Source organism: Vidua macroura, chromosome Z (assembly GCF_024509145.1).
Source record: "Vidua macroura isolate BioBank_ID:100142 chromosome Z, ASM2450914v1, whole genome shotgun sequence".
Taxonomy (NCBI): Eukaryota; Metazoa; Chordata; class Aves; order Passeriformes; family Viduidae; genus Vidua; species Vidua macroura.
In genome coordinates, this window is record NC_071611.1 from 11,178,890 (window position 1) to 11,193,814 (window position 14,925).

Below are 14,925 nucleotides of genomic sequence, written 5' to 3' on the forward strand. Positions count from 1 at the left end.
ACAAGCCCACTGCTTTCTTAGTTGATTGTTATCAGTAAGAACAAGCTTTAAGAATTGTTCCTCAAACAGTGTGTTTTTTCCTTGGCTCTTTTCCTTTTATAAGAACTCTGGCAGTAAAATTTTAATGCTTGGTTTAATTGTATCTGACCTAGGTGATTGTATTAAAATTCCGTTTTCAGTTAGTCTATTTTTATCTTGTCTCTATTTTGGAAGTGTTTTCATATCTTTTTTTTAGTCTTTTTTATTTCTTCAGTTTAAGCCTTACTCTTTTTTTAATCTTCTGTTCTCAAATAGGCTATCCCCACCATGCGCCAGAGGCTTATTTCCCATACTTCAAGCAAAACAAGGTCACCACTATAATACGCCTCAACAAAAAACTGTATGATGCCAAACGATTTACAGATGCTGGATTTGAGCATTTTGATCTCTTCTTTGCTGATGGAAGCACACCTAGTGATACTATAGTTAAAACATTTCTAAATATTTGTGAAAATGCGGAAGGTGTAATAGCTGTTCATTGCAAAGGTATGATGCAAAAACCAGTTTATAATACTAGTTATATTTATAATTACAGCTCCTGAGGTATTCTGCAGTATAATTTTACTATATCTAGTTATTAACATCACTGCCAAACTGCAACTGTTCCATTCAAATTATTTCTATGGTTCTGTTCAGCACTTTATCTTCGAATTTTTTTAAGTACCAGAAAAATCTTCCAGGCTATTCCCAAAATGAGACTGGGGAAAGTGAGATATCTGATATTAATAGCTCTTTCTGCTAGAAAGTGTTAGTACTTTCAAAGGATGCTTTGGGTAGGCATTTGAAGTCCTGTCAAGTTCTCTCTGAAAATGGATGTTTAAATATACCAAGTCAAAAACTTTTGGAAACAGTGCAGCATACTGGGGAGACTCCTCAAAATATATGAGTGTTCTTCTATAACCACCAAAATCTTCATCCCTCAGAAACTCTTTATAGTAGTTTGGGCATGCTCTGAATATCCATTCCTCCAGAGTCAGACTGTGAAGATTTTAAGAGCCTGGCCAATGCAGCTAGTATAGTTATTCAGTTTTCGGTGGTTCTAAAGGCAATATGTTTCCCTTCCCACACCATCTTTAGTAGTCTATCAGACATTTCTTCTCCACAACTTTGCATCACTAGTGTATCTGATAGTGCTGTGATTGAAGAAGGGTCTTTTCTTAACCTGTTTGCTTTGGACCTGCAAAGACTGCAGTTTTGTTCCTGTATCTGACATCCATTTGCTGCATTTAACAGAATTATACTGAAAAGTGAAAGAATTGTTGAAACCAGCATCTTGACTTTGGGAAAACAAGTCCATACTCTTATTCTTCACTGAGGTGATAAATTCAGGCATATCACTTAATTGGTTATGCCAAAATATTGAGTATCAGTGATACAAGTGCTTTGCTTTCATTCAAATTAAGGTGTTCTTTGACTGATGGTGTCTAGCCTGCGCTTACTCTTGAGGAAGTGCTGTAGCCTGTTCCTAAAGCTGTCATGGAAGTCATGGAAAGCTAAAGTTCCTAAAGCAAGTCATGGAAGCTGCTGTGTGGTTGTCTTGGGTGTTGTGTTATACAGAAGATTTTACAGTGGTGTTGATCAGTCAATTGTTAAATGAGAGAAGTTGGTATGTGATTTGCAAGTGCAGCAAGTGATTGGGGAGAGATGCCACTTAGCTGGAGCAGTCCTCTCTTGCTTCTCATGTTTCCCAAGGTAAATAGAACTGTTTTGAGGGCCATTTTAAATAAGGTTTCTCACTCTGGAGTACTTCTTGCCTGTGCTAGCTAGTGCCCAGACTTGCTTATTTGCAAAATTTGTCTTTTTCTTGGGAGTTAAAGAGATTAATTAGAGGAGGGGCTGGGAGAACATCTGATTTCAGTGCAATGTATGATTAGTTTGCAAGAAGGTGCTGGGAGAATTTGGAAAAGAAAAAAAAATGCCAACTGTTTTTCCCATGCTTAAAAACATTCTAATAACTTCATACATATTCATAGATCAGTAAATAAAGGTAGCTAAACTTACAGATACTGGTAAAGTTGCTGGCTTTTTTTGAGTTACCTCACTCAAAAAAATATGGACAGTGTGTTAGAAACCTTGTATATGATGAAAAAGATCCAAGAGTAAGTTTCTCTTACCACATTTGATAAGTAGAGGTTTGTTTTGATAAATTAGGCAGATAACTACTTTTCCAAGTAACAGTGTCTATAGTTACAACAGATTCCAGATGAAGATGGATATATAAAAGAAGCCATTATTTTATATTACACAGCTGGTCTTGGACGAACTGGCACACTTATTGCCTGTTACATCATGAAGCATTATCGGATGACAGCTGCTGAATCTATTGCCTGGATCAGAATAAATAGACCTGGTTCTGTGATTGGACCACAACAGCATTTCCTGATGGAGTAAGTAGATTGAGTGTAAATTATTGCCAAAAATAAATCTAGATGTCTTTTTCTTCTTCTTCTTCTATTGTACACTTAACAATCTTCAGTGTTAATTTGTTGTGTTTTGGGCCTTTTTTTCCATGTTATGATAGCAAACAGGCAGAACTTTGGACAGAAGGGGATATTTTCCGTGCAAAGTTGAAACGAAACCATAAAATTGCTGTAACAAGAATTCTGTCAGGAGTAGATGATATTTCAATTAATAACACAAGAAACAGGAGAACCATCCAAAAGGACATTGAACTGGTAACCATCCAAATATTGTGCTCTTGTAAAAGTTGGAACTGTTGAGAATCCCTCAGGTTTTGAAAAAACCTGTGGGTGCACTAAAGCATTGTTAATCAAATTTTTTTTCTGTTGACCCTTTTTGTATAAAAGGATATGGTGGGAGGAAACTAGAGATGGCAATTAAGAAAAATGGAGTTTAGAACACAGGTGAAGTAGGAGCATTATGCTTTAGTATTTTGTAATTAGGTCAATAGTAGACAAAACGTATTCACATTCTGCAATCAAAAACAGTGATTTCATTTTGGATTGTCTGTTACTTCACTGTGTGTATTTAAAGGAAGGGGATGAAAGGGTGGGTTTTTTTACTCATTTTAGTTTCTAAGTAATTGCAACATCTGTAATACCTTTTGATGGTGCTTTTTGAAAAAGACAGCACTGCTGTTTTAAAAAGGCAAGTGAAGGAGGGAAATGCTGTATTTAGTGAAGATCATACTGTACCTAAGCAAAGATGTTATAATATATTGCTTCCAATGCTTTAAAATGAGACAATATTCCGATGCATGTAAGTCATGACACCACTGAATTGTTTACAGCTTCTAAAGCAGCAAACAGGAAACTGGAAGGAACAAAACTATATTTATGCAAGTGAATTTCCTTTGACTTTATCCTGTTGAGATAATTCTAATTTTAAGCTTTAAGATAAAGTTAATTCTTAAAAATCAAAATGTCTATATTTAAACTTGATTTATCCCTTTCCCCCCCTCCACTTATCTAGTACAGTGATGATGATGAAACAAACTGTTTAACACAAGGGGATAAGCTTCGTGCTCTGAAAAGCAAAAGGCAAGCAAAAGCTCCAACTGCATCTCCACTAGCGTAAGTCAGTTTCTGAATATTTAAAATGCCAGAAGCACTTTTTATCCTCTTCTTTATGCATACTTCCCATTGCCCACAAATGTTTGTTATCAATGCTGCTTTTACTTCCTTAAAACAAACATGAGATTCACCATTTCTCTGAAGGCTTTGTGAATGCTTAGGAGGCAGGACAGTTTGGTTAACGAACTGCATGACTGAATTCCTAGGTTTCTGCATAGTTTTTTGATGTTAGATTGTGCACGATACAAGCTCCCATAGCACTTCTGAATGCTTTACTTTTAGTTTAATCACCAACATTCCCTTATCTGCCTTGTGGTAGTATAAAAAGGAAAGAATAAGACTCTGTGCAGTTTTGTTTGATTGGCTCAAATAAGATAGGCGCTGGTATTTTGAAGTAAAGTTAGTAAAGTCAGAGTTGAAAGAAGGGTTTTTAGTTTCCTTTCATTTTCTCTTCCTTGGAAGAGAACTTTCCCTAAATCCTGTGGGCTTTGTGATAAGGTCTGGTGGATCTGGAAGGCAGAGTAGCTACTGTTTCAGTAAACAAATTCAAAGTGCATTTCTGTCAGTGAAGCTGGTACCCTCTTTATTTTAGGAAAGTCCTGAAACACCACCTGTAACAGTAAGTTTGTATCTGCTGTAGCTTGTAGCAACTGTAGTTACAAAATCTATCTGCCTGCCTTTAAATAAACTGCGAGATAATGCAACACTTGGAAAACTTTGCAGGATCGTATTTGATTGCTAGGAAAGCAATGGTGACCCCTAGCTGTCAGACTTTTGCAAATCACACATGATCAAAGTCACAGGCCACAGTCAACATGACTTTTGTTGTGTTGTCCTTCTGTAGAGCATGAGGCTGCTACCTTGCTGGCATTTTTATCTTCTTTTTCTTCTTTTTCAAGATCACCGCTGTCATGAGACTTTTAGAAAAAGTGAGAAGTATGTAGTAAAAATGTGCTGAAGGTAAAGGAATACATCTCTGGAAAACCTTCACACATTGCTATGTCTGATTTCTGCTTTTGTTTTAAATTACTGTCTTCTGTTCATGCTTATCATTTATACAGGCAGCCAGCATACAAAAGAACAAAGACAGCATACTCAGAACAAAGACTGTGCCCAGCTTACTTTTAAAAAATGCCAAAACACATCACCTCAGTTACCTCAAATAACACAGTAAAAAACAACTACCTTGCAGATTAGTTTCCAAGGCACAGAAGTGCCTTAGTTGTCAGGTACTTAATTGCCACACACTTACTGTATGTTCCATATGATGAATGTAGACTGTGTGATAACGTATTCAGAGCCATTGTCCTATCTTAATACAAGATTTATCTACTATTAAAGTATTATTTGACTCATGAAACATTCTGCAATGTCTGCTATAATTAGCTTGTACTTGTGTAGAATTAAAATAATTGACCTGGAGCTTATAGCTCATTTTTTACATTGTGCATTGTCGCTCAAGGAGCTTCAAATTACCTCTTTCTGTTCCCCCGAGTTATTTTTATGGTTTGCAACTTGTATTGAAATAATTCAGTGAAAAATGAATGTGTAAACTCATGCATTCTTTTGTGTTACTATTGTTTTATTGCAAGGAATATTTATCTGCCTTACATGAGTCAGAAGTTTTTTCTATGCAAGAGGTGACTGTCTCTTTCCTTTTTAATTTAGTCTGTTAAAATAATTATTCTTGCTGTGAAATTGATTACTTTTATCTAAGCAAACAAACAGAAGCTTCTAAATCTTCCAAGTAGTTTTATTTCAGAGGAAAAAAGAAGGGGAGTGGGGGGGCAGAGTAAGAGCACCAGAAGCTTGGACAGTTAGTCTTTGAAAACTAGAGGCATTAATTACTTTTACTTTTCACAAGGGATTTATATAGAGTGTTTATTGAATTTGGCTGTATAAATTCTTTATGCATTTATGCATTGATGACTGGACATTTTATGTATGTTCTAATAAGCAAAATTCTGCACCTGTGGCAAAGGATTGTGAATTGGCTTTTGTTTCTTACACAGAAAGGTAATAGTAACACACCCCATCACCTGGTTGTTTATATAAGTTGTTTGTTTCTGCAAACTTACCTGTCTGTGATGTAATGTTATAGTATCAGAAAGTGTGATTGTGAAGTAGGATGTGTGAATACAGGCTGATCCATCTTCATAAGAGATGGCAGCAAGTGATCAGAGATGTATTGCTCCTGCACACACTTCTTTCCAAGAGTGATACAGACTGTTTGAAATAGATGACTTTGGTGATGATTTCAGAAGATTTGCTTTGATTCCAGCAGCACATGGGTACTACACTGGCAGTTTATGGCTGTATGGATTGTTAGTCATAGAAAGTAAGAAATGCTTGACAAAGTTTATAGAGCAGTATCCTTTTGAAGAACTTGAAACAAGCTAAAATGCACCAATAGCTTTTGCTTTTGATTTTTTTTTCATCTCTACCTCCCCCTCCAATCCCTTTTTAGATGGCTCCTAGCTATGCTGGTGTCTACACTGTGTAGCATTGTCATCTGGTGGATTGTATGTGGCTCCCTTCTGCCCAGCCTGCTTTTCTGTCTAGATGGTTTAAGAACATAGTAACCATCAGGACCCTGAGAGAGAGCCACTGTGTAAGTGTCCCATTCCATTTCTCTACAGCTCACACTTTCTGTCTAGTATGTCTCATAAATGCATGTTTTCATGTCATGTTTCTTACTGGCTTTGTTGCAAGAGTGAATTTCACTGCTCTAGCTTTGTTATATTCTTGTGTATATTATTTGGAATAATTGAGTGATTTTTATGGCTGGCTTACAATATACAAAGGCAAAGAGCTCTTATAATTAGAGTAATTTTTAGTTTTGAAGTGTTTCCTCTCTGCAGATAATCAAAACTACATAAGCAAAATTATCTGTAAGAAATAAAAAAGTACTGCTTTAAAATATGATCCTATCCTTTGCATATTGCAGATGCAGATGTTTGCTTCAGTTTTACTTCAAAGTTCATGAACTTGCAAAGTAGGCTAGTTTCCCGACACATGATTTTATTCCCATGAAATGCCAAGAATTAGAATTTGAAATTAATTAGAATTAGAATTAGAAATGTCAGTAGGTCTTTGTTTCTACAGAGAGATCGAGTCTTATATGCCATGTCATAAAACATTACTTTTTTTACCTTTTTGACATAAAAGAAGATGGGGCAGGTTGCAGTGTTAGGTCCAGGCTCACTTGTTTACCCAGACAGTCTGGTTTCATCATCTTTTGCTCACAATTATATTTTCTAGAGCTTTAGGAGACTACTTACATTCCTTTATTCTGTTACTTGGATTCAGCAGCTGAGAAAACATTAATAGCATATCAGTTCCTTGAGTATAGTTTTCACTCTTTCTTCACTCCACTTTCATCAGAGTAGCTGCAGTGATTTCTGTGCCTTGCTTCTACTTAAAAGGTGCAATGTTTTCATCAAATGACAACTTATATCTTTTGGTCAAATAAAATTCCAACAGTACACAGAACTGCCAGGAAATACAAATGCAAAAATGTTTCTGAGCCTCCCTGGAGCTCCTCTGTCATCATCACCCTCAAAGTAGAATGGTTACTTTGGGTGAATGCTTGAAATCTTGGTGCTCTCAGATTAAAAAAATGGTCAGAAAGTATTTCACTAATTAAGAATAGGCATTCTCTCCTGACAAGCATGAAGGTTGAGATTTTTCTGTCATCTGTACCTTTGGCCTTGCAACTTTTTGTCTGCACTTTTTAAAAAGCATGAAACTCTTTCTTTCATCTAAGTGACTGAATAACTATAGAATGAGAACTGGAAGACTTTGGACAAGTTAGTTATTCAGTTAGCCTTCACTGAGGTCATCTTAATCTGTTCTTTTTGAGAAAGAAATTATAAAGAAATAAAGATCACATGAGTTTAATTTTTTCCCTAACTTTGTCAAATTACTTACTTGAGAGGCATTATTCCAAATAACATGAGAGGCGTGTTTTCAAAGTATTACAGTGAATGGAGCACTCTTTCTTTTCTCAGTGGTCTCTGGAAGTCAGACCTCAGATTTCTGAACACATACTAAAAAGCTAAACTTAAAAGAGAGATTAAAGAGGTGAAACAATCTTGTGTTTTGTTTTGCTGTACTGTGCTATAAGATCAATTTCAGTCAACTATCATCCTTTCTTTCTCTTACTGTGTCTGTGTTCTGTCTAAAAACTAGAAACACTTTTTCCTTGCTAGATGAAAAAAAACTGATGTTGGTAGATGTGATGCAAGCAATTTCATTATTCCTATTTGCTGTGAATTTCCAATTACTGGTGCTGCTGCTTGATTTTCAAGATTAACAATGATACAATGTTGGTTTAAGTATAGGGAGAGAAAACACTTAGACTTTTCTTAAAAGCTTGCCTTTCTCTCCATTCTGCAGCTAATATCTCATGTTTTAAGTGATCAAATTGTCAGTAAAGATCATGGATCAATCTGGGCTAGCCTGGCAGTTGTGTTGGCTGGAGCTCTGTGTGCTGAAGAATTATCGGTCAGTTGTTGCCTGTCGATGACTTGGAAGAGTAGTAGAGGTCTCAGGTCTGTTTTCTTAAAAATCATGAGGTGATGAAGGAGAAAGCAGTATTGCACTTGACAGCTCTTGTAAGACAGGTTGCCCAGATTGGTTGGCAAGACTAAATTGCCTTTTGCAGACAGAGAAGGCATGCACCTGTGTAACCTCTCTTTTCTTCATCCCTGCTTAGGATACTGCAATCACGTATTTTAAAAAAGCTTGTTTTGTGGATTGATTTCTGTCCAGTGTGTATTACACTGCTTGCAATTCAAGTTTTTTGGATTTTGTCTTGGGTTGTGGAGCTTGGGTTTCTGTGTCCTGGTGTTTGTGCGTATGTTCCACCCTTGCACTGAGTGAGATGGTGAATAAAAGTTGTGAGTTATTTACCCAAGCACTGTTCCATTTAAACAGGTCTTTATTTGTTTAAAGACCAAGGTATTAGCTTGACTAAGAAAGCAGTGTATAAACTAGTCTGCTATTTGTGGTGTGTATTTATGATCAGAACTACCAAGTGATGTTTCTATTAAAGATGAATTGGAGATGAAAAATTTTTATGATGTAAATGTTTAATAGTGTGGCTATTACAATATCCTATAGCCTGCAGAGTTTGGGGGGTTTTTTGGTTGTTTTTCTTTTTTTGTTGTTGTTTTGGTTTTGTTTGTTTGTTTTTGTGGGGTTTTGGTGGTGGTTGGTTGGTTTTTTTCATTTTTTATCATATCCCATTGAGTTAGAAAACCTTTGTGTACATGAGATGGGTTTGCTGGTGTTTCTGGAAGTTGTATGACATACTATTTTATATGAACAGCTACAAAGCAGTAAGGTAGATGTGCTGAGATCTTACACTTCTCTAATGTAGTTTGGGGTATTTTTTCATGCTTACATTTTGGCATGATTTCCTCTACCATGGTTTCATCTCACATTATAAAACCTATCTATGGAACCTGCTATTAAGTGAAGCTGTTAGTCTAATTGTGCTAAACCAAAATTCCATACATTAGTTTCTTCTCTCACCTTTAACATATATGCAGTAGCATTCTAATAAAAGCTGTGATAGCACTGTTGCTGCTCCTGAGCTGACAGCTGTGAGGCTCAAAGACAGCTCTGGGTGTTTATTTGCAACCACATGTCAGACAGTGGTGTAAATGGAACCTTGTCTCTTTTCCTTGAGCTGCTATCAACCTTGGAAGTCTAGACTTCTAGTCTGATTTAAAAATGTCTGTGTGATAATTTAGCAAATGTTTTGTTCACAGCGATTTCAATTATTCTTTACTGTAGAGTAGCCCAGTGAAGTTGTATATATCTGAGATGTAAAAATGACATCAACTGAAGAGCAGTTGATGTTAAAGTTTCTATCCTGCTCACAGGTGGCTCTGAGCTGATCCCATAAGGCATCTTGTTCTCTCCCTTTGGCAAATGCAGCAAACTTACAAGGATGTTTTTGTGGTTGTTTTGGTTTTGTAGTGGCTATTTTTATTATAAGTCACATTTCCATTTAGAACTTCTTTTATTTACTTTCTTTGTTTTGAACAGATAAGATGAAATTCTCTGGGAAGTAAGGGCTACCTTACGATATGTTGAAAAGATGAATATTTAAATGATTGTGCAAAATGCTATCTTGAGAATTCATAGTGCTTCACAGAATCACAGAATGGATAAATGTTGAAATAGACCACAGTGGGTCATCTGGTCCAACCTCCCTGCTCATGCAGTCATCCCAGAGCACATGGCACAGGATTGTGTCCAAATGGTTCTTGAATCTCCAGTGAGGGAGACTTGACAACCTCTCTGGACAATCTGTTCCAGTGCTCAGTCACCTGCACAGTAAAGAAGTTTGGGTGTTAGGTTCAGAAGTTCTTGACATTCAGGTGGAACTTCCTGTACACCAGTTTGTGCACAATGTCTTGTATTGCTCAGCACCACCAAGCAGAGCCTGGCTCTTGACATCCTCCCTTCAGATACTGACAGACATTGATGAAGTCCCCTCTGTCATCTCTTCTGGAGGCTGAACAAACCTGGCTCCCTCAGCCTTTCCTCATAAGAGAGATATCCAGTCCCTTAATCATCTTCATATCCTTCCACTGGACTCGCTCCAGGACCTCAATGTCTGTCTTGTCCTGAGGAGCCCAGAACTGGACACAGCACTCCAGATGTGCCTCACCTGGGATGAGTAAAGGGGCAGGATCACCTCTTCTGATCTGCTGGCAGTGCTCTTCCTGTTGGCCCCCAGAACACTAGTGGCCTCCTTGGCCACAAGGGCACACTGCTGGCTCATATTTCAGTTCATGTTAGATACTTATATGGGTTTAAGCCATGTACATCGACCAGTTTTCTGAACTTCTGGTGTCTAGAAGAAATGGGTGTTTATGAGAGAAAGATTACAAAAATTATATTCCAGTAACTTTTGCTTTCTTTTATATGTACATTGCATGCATTTTATGCAGAGAGACACCAAATACATGTATTTAAGGAGAAAACATGATTTTTCCATATTTCTGACTGCATGAGCACTAGTAAACCAGTATGTGCCATTATTTGTTCATGTTTATATTTCAGTGACTGAATGTTATGAGGTTAAGCAGATATTGTGCTTTTCTGTTCATTCCTAGAAGTTTCTATCAGCACAGAAGAATGGTATAATGCAAGTCTCATTTCACCACTGCTGTAATTTTTAGTGCTTGGATGAAAGTGTGGCAGACTGAATTTGTTCATTTTGTATGACAACTGCAGCACTGAAAAAAGAATTTCAATATTAGAACTTGTTAAAACTGTTTTACAATCACAGTAGAAACTATAACATAAGCTTTCAGATTTCAGGGCATGCAAGGAAAACATTTTCATTAAAAGAATTTGTTCTGTCTAAAGAAGGATGATATGAGGTTGAAGGTATCTGGGGGTGGTTTTTTTCTGCCTCCTTCAGAAAAAAGCCTCTGAAGCAATTCCTTCAACTTTGAATGTCCTGTGTTTACAGTAGAATTTGCATTGAAACTTTGTATCTTACCTGAGCAACTGGCTGTTTTGTTTGAACATTTGCAAATCAAGTAATAATATTTTGCAAGGCTGAATATTAAGAGAGATTTTTTTTTCAAGCAGAAGTTTAAAATACTTGAAATTTGTGGTTATGTAGACATTTGTTTGCTAATCAAGAAGTAAAGTAGAGTAAAAATAATGTTGCTGATCAGTTTTACTGCATAAAGAATATATTTTAGATGAAATTGTGTTATCTCAAATACATGTTCTAATTCTGAAACCCATATAAAACAATGAAAACATTGGAGGTTTTTTCCATTTCTGTTTTTGGTGAGTATGTTACATGAATATAGAAATGTATATTTTCTCTCCTTAGATTCCTGTTCACTTTTGCTCCAAAAGTTAGCATTCAGTATTCATATATCGGAATCTGTGAAAGTAGTTTCTTCAGAGTATTAACCAACCAGGCAGTAACTTGCACTATTTAATGAAGGTTTTGATTTCCAGTCTAATGTAATCTGCTCATACAACTGGACTCAGTGAAGCCACTGAAAATTAGAGTCTTATAATAGCAGGAGAATAAAGAGTAATAGCTAAGTTACTCTTAGGTCAGAATCTCTAAAATGGTGCATACTGTCACAGCTAGAACCTTGCACATTGGAAGGTGGATGGAATAGAAAACAGCTGGAAAGCTGATACTTGTTAGCTCTATTGCAACTGTAACACCCTCTTTTCAGTGTTTTTAGGAACTTTCCAATTATATAATGTTTCTTTTTTTCCTACTCTTTACAGAGTAAATCTGCAGTCCAGTGTTCAGAAAAATAAAACCTCTGAACCTAGCATTTCTGACAGTACAGACATTACTAAAAGAACTACCAGGTCTGCTGCAAGAAAAAACAGATTTAAAAGGTGAGAGTTACCCTCTTTACAGATCCTGTAATCCATTTTCTGCACAAATACTTTGAGCTGTTGTATCCACTGCTGGTAGGAGCTTTGCCATAGTCCAGCTCCTTCTCCTAGCAATGGAAAGTGAGAAACAATTACATGGACTGTGTCATGTACTGAACATCTGGAACATCTTATATCTTAAGTAATTTATTTATGTTGCTCAGTCCTCTAAGTTCAAGAATTTTAAATAGTAATTCTTAATGTGAGTGAGAATTACTGAAGACAAGGGATTTAGGTAACATGAAAACCCCTTTGCCTGAAGTAAGAGATGAAAAAATTCCTCACAGCATTAAGTCAAATACTAGTCAGTGCATGAAGTCAAAACTAGGAAGAATTCAATAGACAACCGAAATGCAGTGGTTGTGGAAAGGTGAAGTGTATAAAATGCATGTGTATACTGGTATGAGTTTTTTTTTTTTACTGAGAACATGTCTGATAATCTGAACTAAACCTGTTTGGTAAAGCTTAATGAAATTCTAAATTCTAGTGGATTTATGGAAGACTGAAAGTGCCTTTTGGCACAGAAGCATATGGCCAGACTACGGCTATTTATCTTTGTATATGCCTGTAATCACACCCCTCTGTGGCAACTCTCCAGGTCATTATAAAAGATGAGCCTGCGAGCATAGTTTAAAACAATATCCAAACAATTTCCATTGCTTACAATCTACTGGAATTTTTCTTAAACTCTTAGTGAAAAATGGGTCTGTCAGGTGCTGAAGAGATTTTGACTGGAAAGAGTAAAAGATGGCACATAACTACCTCCTATGTTATGTGGCTTGATTCATAAATATCTCTGAAAATTTAAGTTGTTTTGTAGCTTTTTCCTCACAGAGTTTTTCTTTCTCTTTCTTCATCCTGTTACCTTCAAGGTAATGAAGTTATGAAAAATTTGCTCTGTTAGTCAGTGAAAATAGTAGAGTACAGTAAATTCTATTCAGAGACATTTTATTTGTGACTGTATTTTGATTTATTGAAAAACATATTAAAAAATAAGACCTTTTTCATGAAACAGGTATTTTACTAAAAATCAGGGGTATTTTTCCAGGTTTTCCTTTTGGTTGGTTGGGTTTTTTCTCCATTTTGCCTAATTTTTACCATGTCAGTTTTGGTCCAAATAGAATTGATGGGATTCTGCGTGCTGTTTTTATTCTTCATGCCTCTCCCAGTTTTAACCTAACCTGCTTGCAACATTTTGTATCTGCATTCGTGCATGGGTGTAATCTGAAGAGAGATTTTCAGTTCCTGAAAAGCACTCTCCAAGCTGACCTTTGTATTGTGTGAGATGTGAATACCTATCCTTAGGAGAAAACAGCATCCCTAAAATAGAGTTCACAGAAGATTTCACTGATTTCATAAGAAGTCCTTCAGGTGTATTGCCAGATGTATGACTCTGAAGACCAAGCGCCGGGTTGATCTCAAACTTCATAAATTACTTCTTTCATATTTTAATGGACTTTCTAAAAATTCTACCCCAAATACTTCACCATATGCTGTTTCTTTTCTTCTAACTTTGGAGGTCTGAGAAGTTCAGTTACTTTCATATTTCCATCCAATAATCAAATTTGTCCTTGTTCTGTCAAAGTTATGGAGTTCTTAATTATTTTATAATCTGAGAGGGCTAATTGGGTGCTGGTCCCTCTGAAGGGTGTTTTGGTATGACCATATTATTTAATGGATTTAGAATGCAATACCTTGTTGGTCTTGTAGGTATCCTTTTATTTTCCTGTAGCAATTGAAAAAGTATCAGTCTTTTTTTAAGCAGGCCTTTTCATTTAAGTTTTAATCTCTTGAAGTATAAGCAGTTTGCATTACTTCATAGTACTCAGATTCATTGAACTTAATCCAGATCAAGTGGATTGCAGGGTAGAGAATAATTATTTCTACAATATTGATATCCTGTCCTAACAAGCATCTGTTTTTCAAGACTTCGTTTATTTCACTGAACTTCACTGACATTACTGTATATCCTTATTCTTTCACTTTCTTTCTGATCCATTCCAGTGGAAATATCTTGCACCATTTTTACATCAATCTCATTTACTGCTTTATGTCACTAGTCAATTCTTTTTGTATGTGAATCACACTTGTGACCCATCCTAATGCAGTATAATCTGCAGAGCTAGGGAATTCATTTGTCATTTCATCCTTCAGACTGTTGGAGACACTACCATGGATTGTCTCCAGAATGATTTTTCAGCAAAAAAAAATTTCAGCCATTTACAGATAAAACATTATTCTGGCTTTTTAAAGAGAACGTAGGGAATTTCAATCCTATCTATAACACTCACTGCTTTTCCTTTGTGGAACATCTTTTTATGTCAGTTGCCTTCTATGAAAGAAAGTACTGATGGACATAACATATAGCTTGTGATTGAAATAATACTGGTTTTGAACTGCAGGAAATCACATTTCTAGCCCATAATCTAGTATTTCTCTGTGGATCTCCTTATTTCTCCAGTTAAGACATCTTCCTTGTAAATTTGCCAGTTACTGAGAAGTTCACGTCTGTATTTTAACAGGTGTATACCTCACACCCAAACCAAGTCATAAGACACAAGTTAAATGGTCTTTTCCATGTTACCACACAGAACAGAATTAAAATTAAATTTATAGTATGTAGTTGATTAGAAATTAAATCCTAAGTGGTAAAGGCATTTTGATGCATAAAGGTGCTTAAGTGAATGCAGGTAAAGTTATTACAAAAAATTATAATGGGGAGTGTCGGGAAAAAGGTATGAAAACTGTATAGAAGAATATCACAAAAGCTAACAAAGAGGAATACATTTTAAAAATCTCATATGCCTTTGTTTTGCCTGGTATTACAAAGCAGTCTTCTGTACCCTTGTTCAAATACTAAAAACTACCTGCAGCATTTCAGAACTTTTCTATATGTAATCTAAACCTAGCT

General features: G+C 36.1%; 1 protein-coding gene across 4 annotated transcripts in view; it reads left to right on the forward strand.

Annotated features, from left to right (window-relative positions):
- Positions 1-14,925, forward strand: part of CDC14B (cell division cycle 14B) — a 44,194-nt gene that overhangs the window by 25,598 nt on the left and 3,671 nt on the right. The window contains exons 9-14 of one of the 4 annotated variants that reach the window (XM_054004457.1): positions 295-525; positions 2,288-2,426; positions 2,561-2,714; positions 3,472-3,572; positions 6,040-6,183; positions 11,859-11,948. In XM_054004457.1, coding sequence (XP_053860432.1) covers positions 295-525; positions 2,288-2,426; positions 2,561-2,714; positions 3,472-3,572; positions 6,040-6,151 — 737 coding nt within the window. In that variant the 3' untranslated portion in view covers positions 6,152-6,183; positions 11,859-11,948. Of the gene's footprint in view, positions 1-294; positions 526-2,287; positions 2,427-2,560; positions 2,715-3,471; positions 3,573-6,039; positions 6,184-11,858; positions 11,976-14,925 lie in introns of those variants that run through there. The other 3 variants (XM_054004456.1, XM_054004455.1, XM_054004458.1) reach the window with 3 other exon arrangements.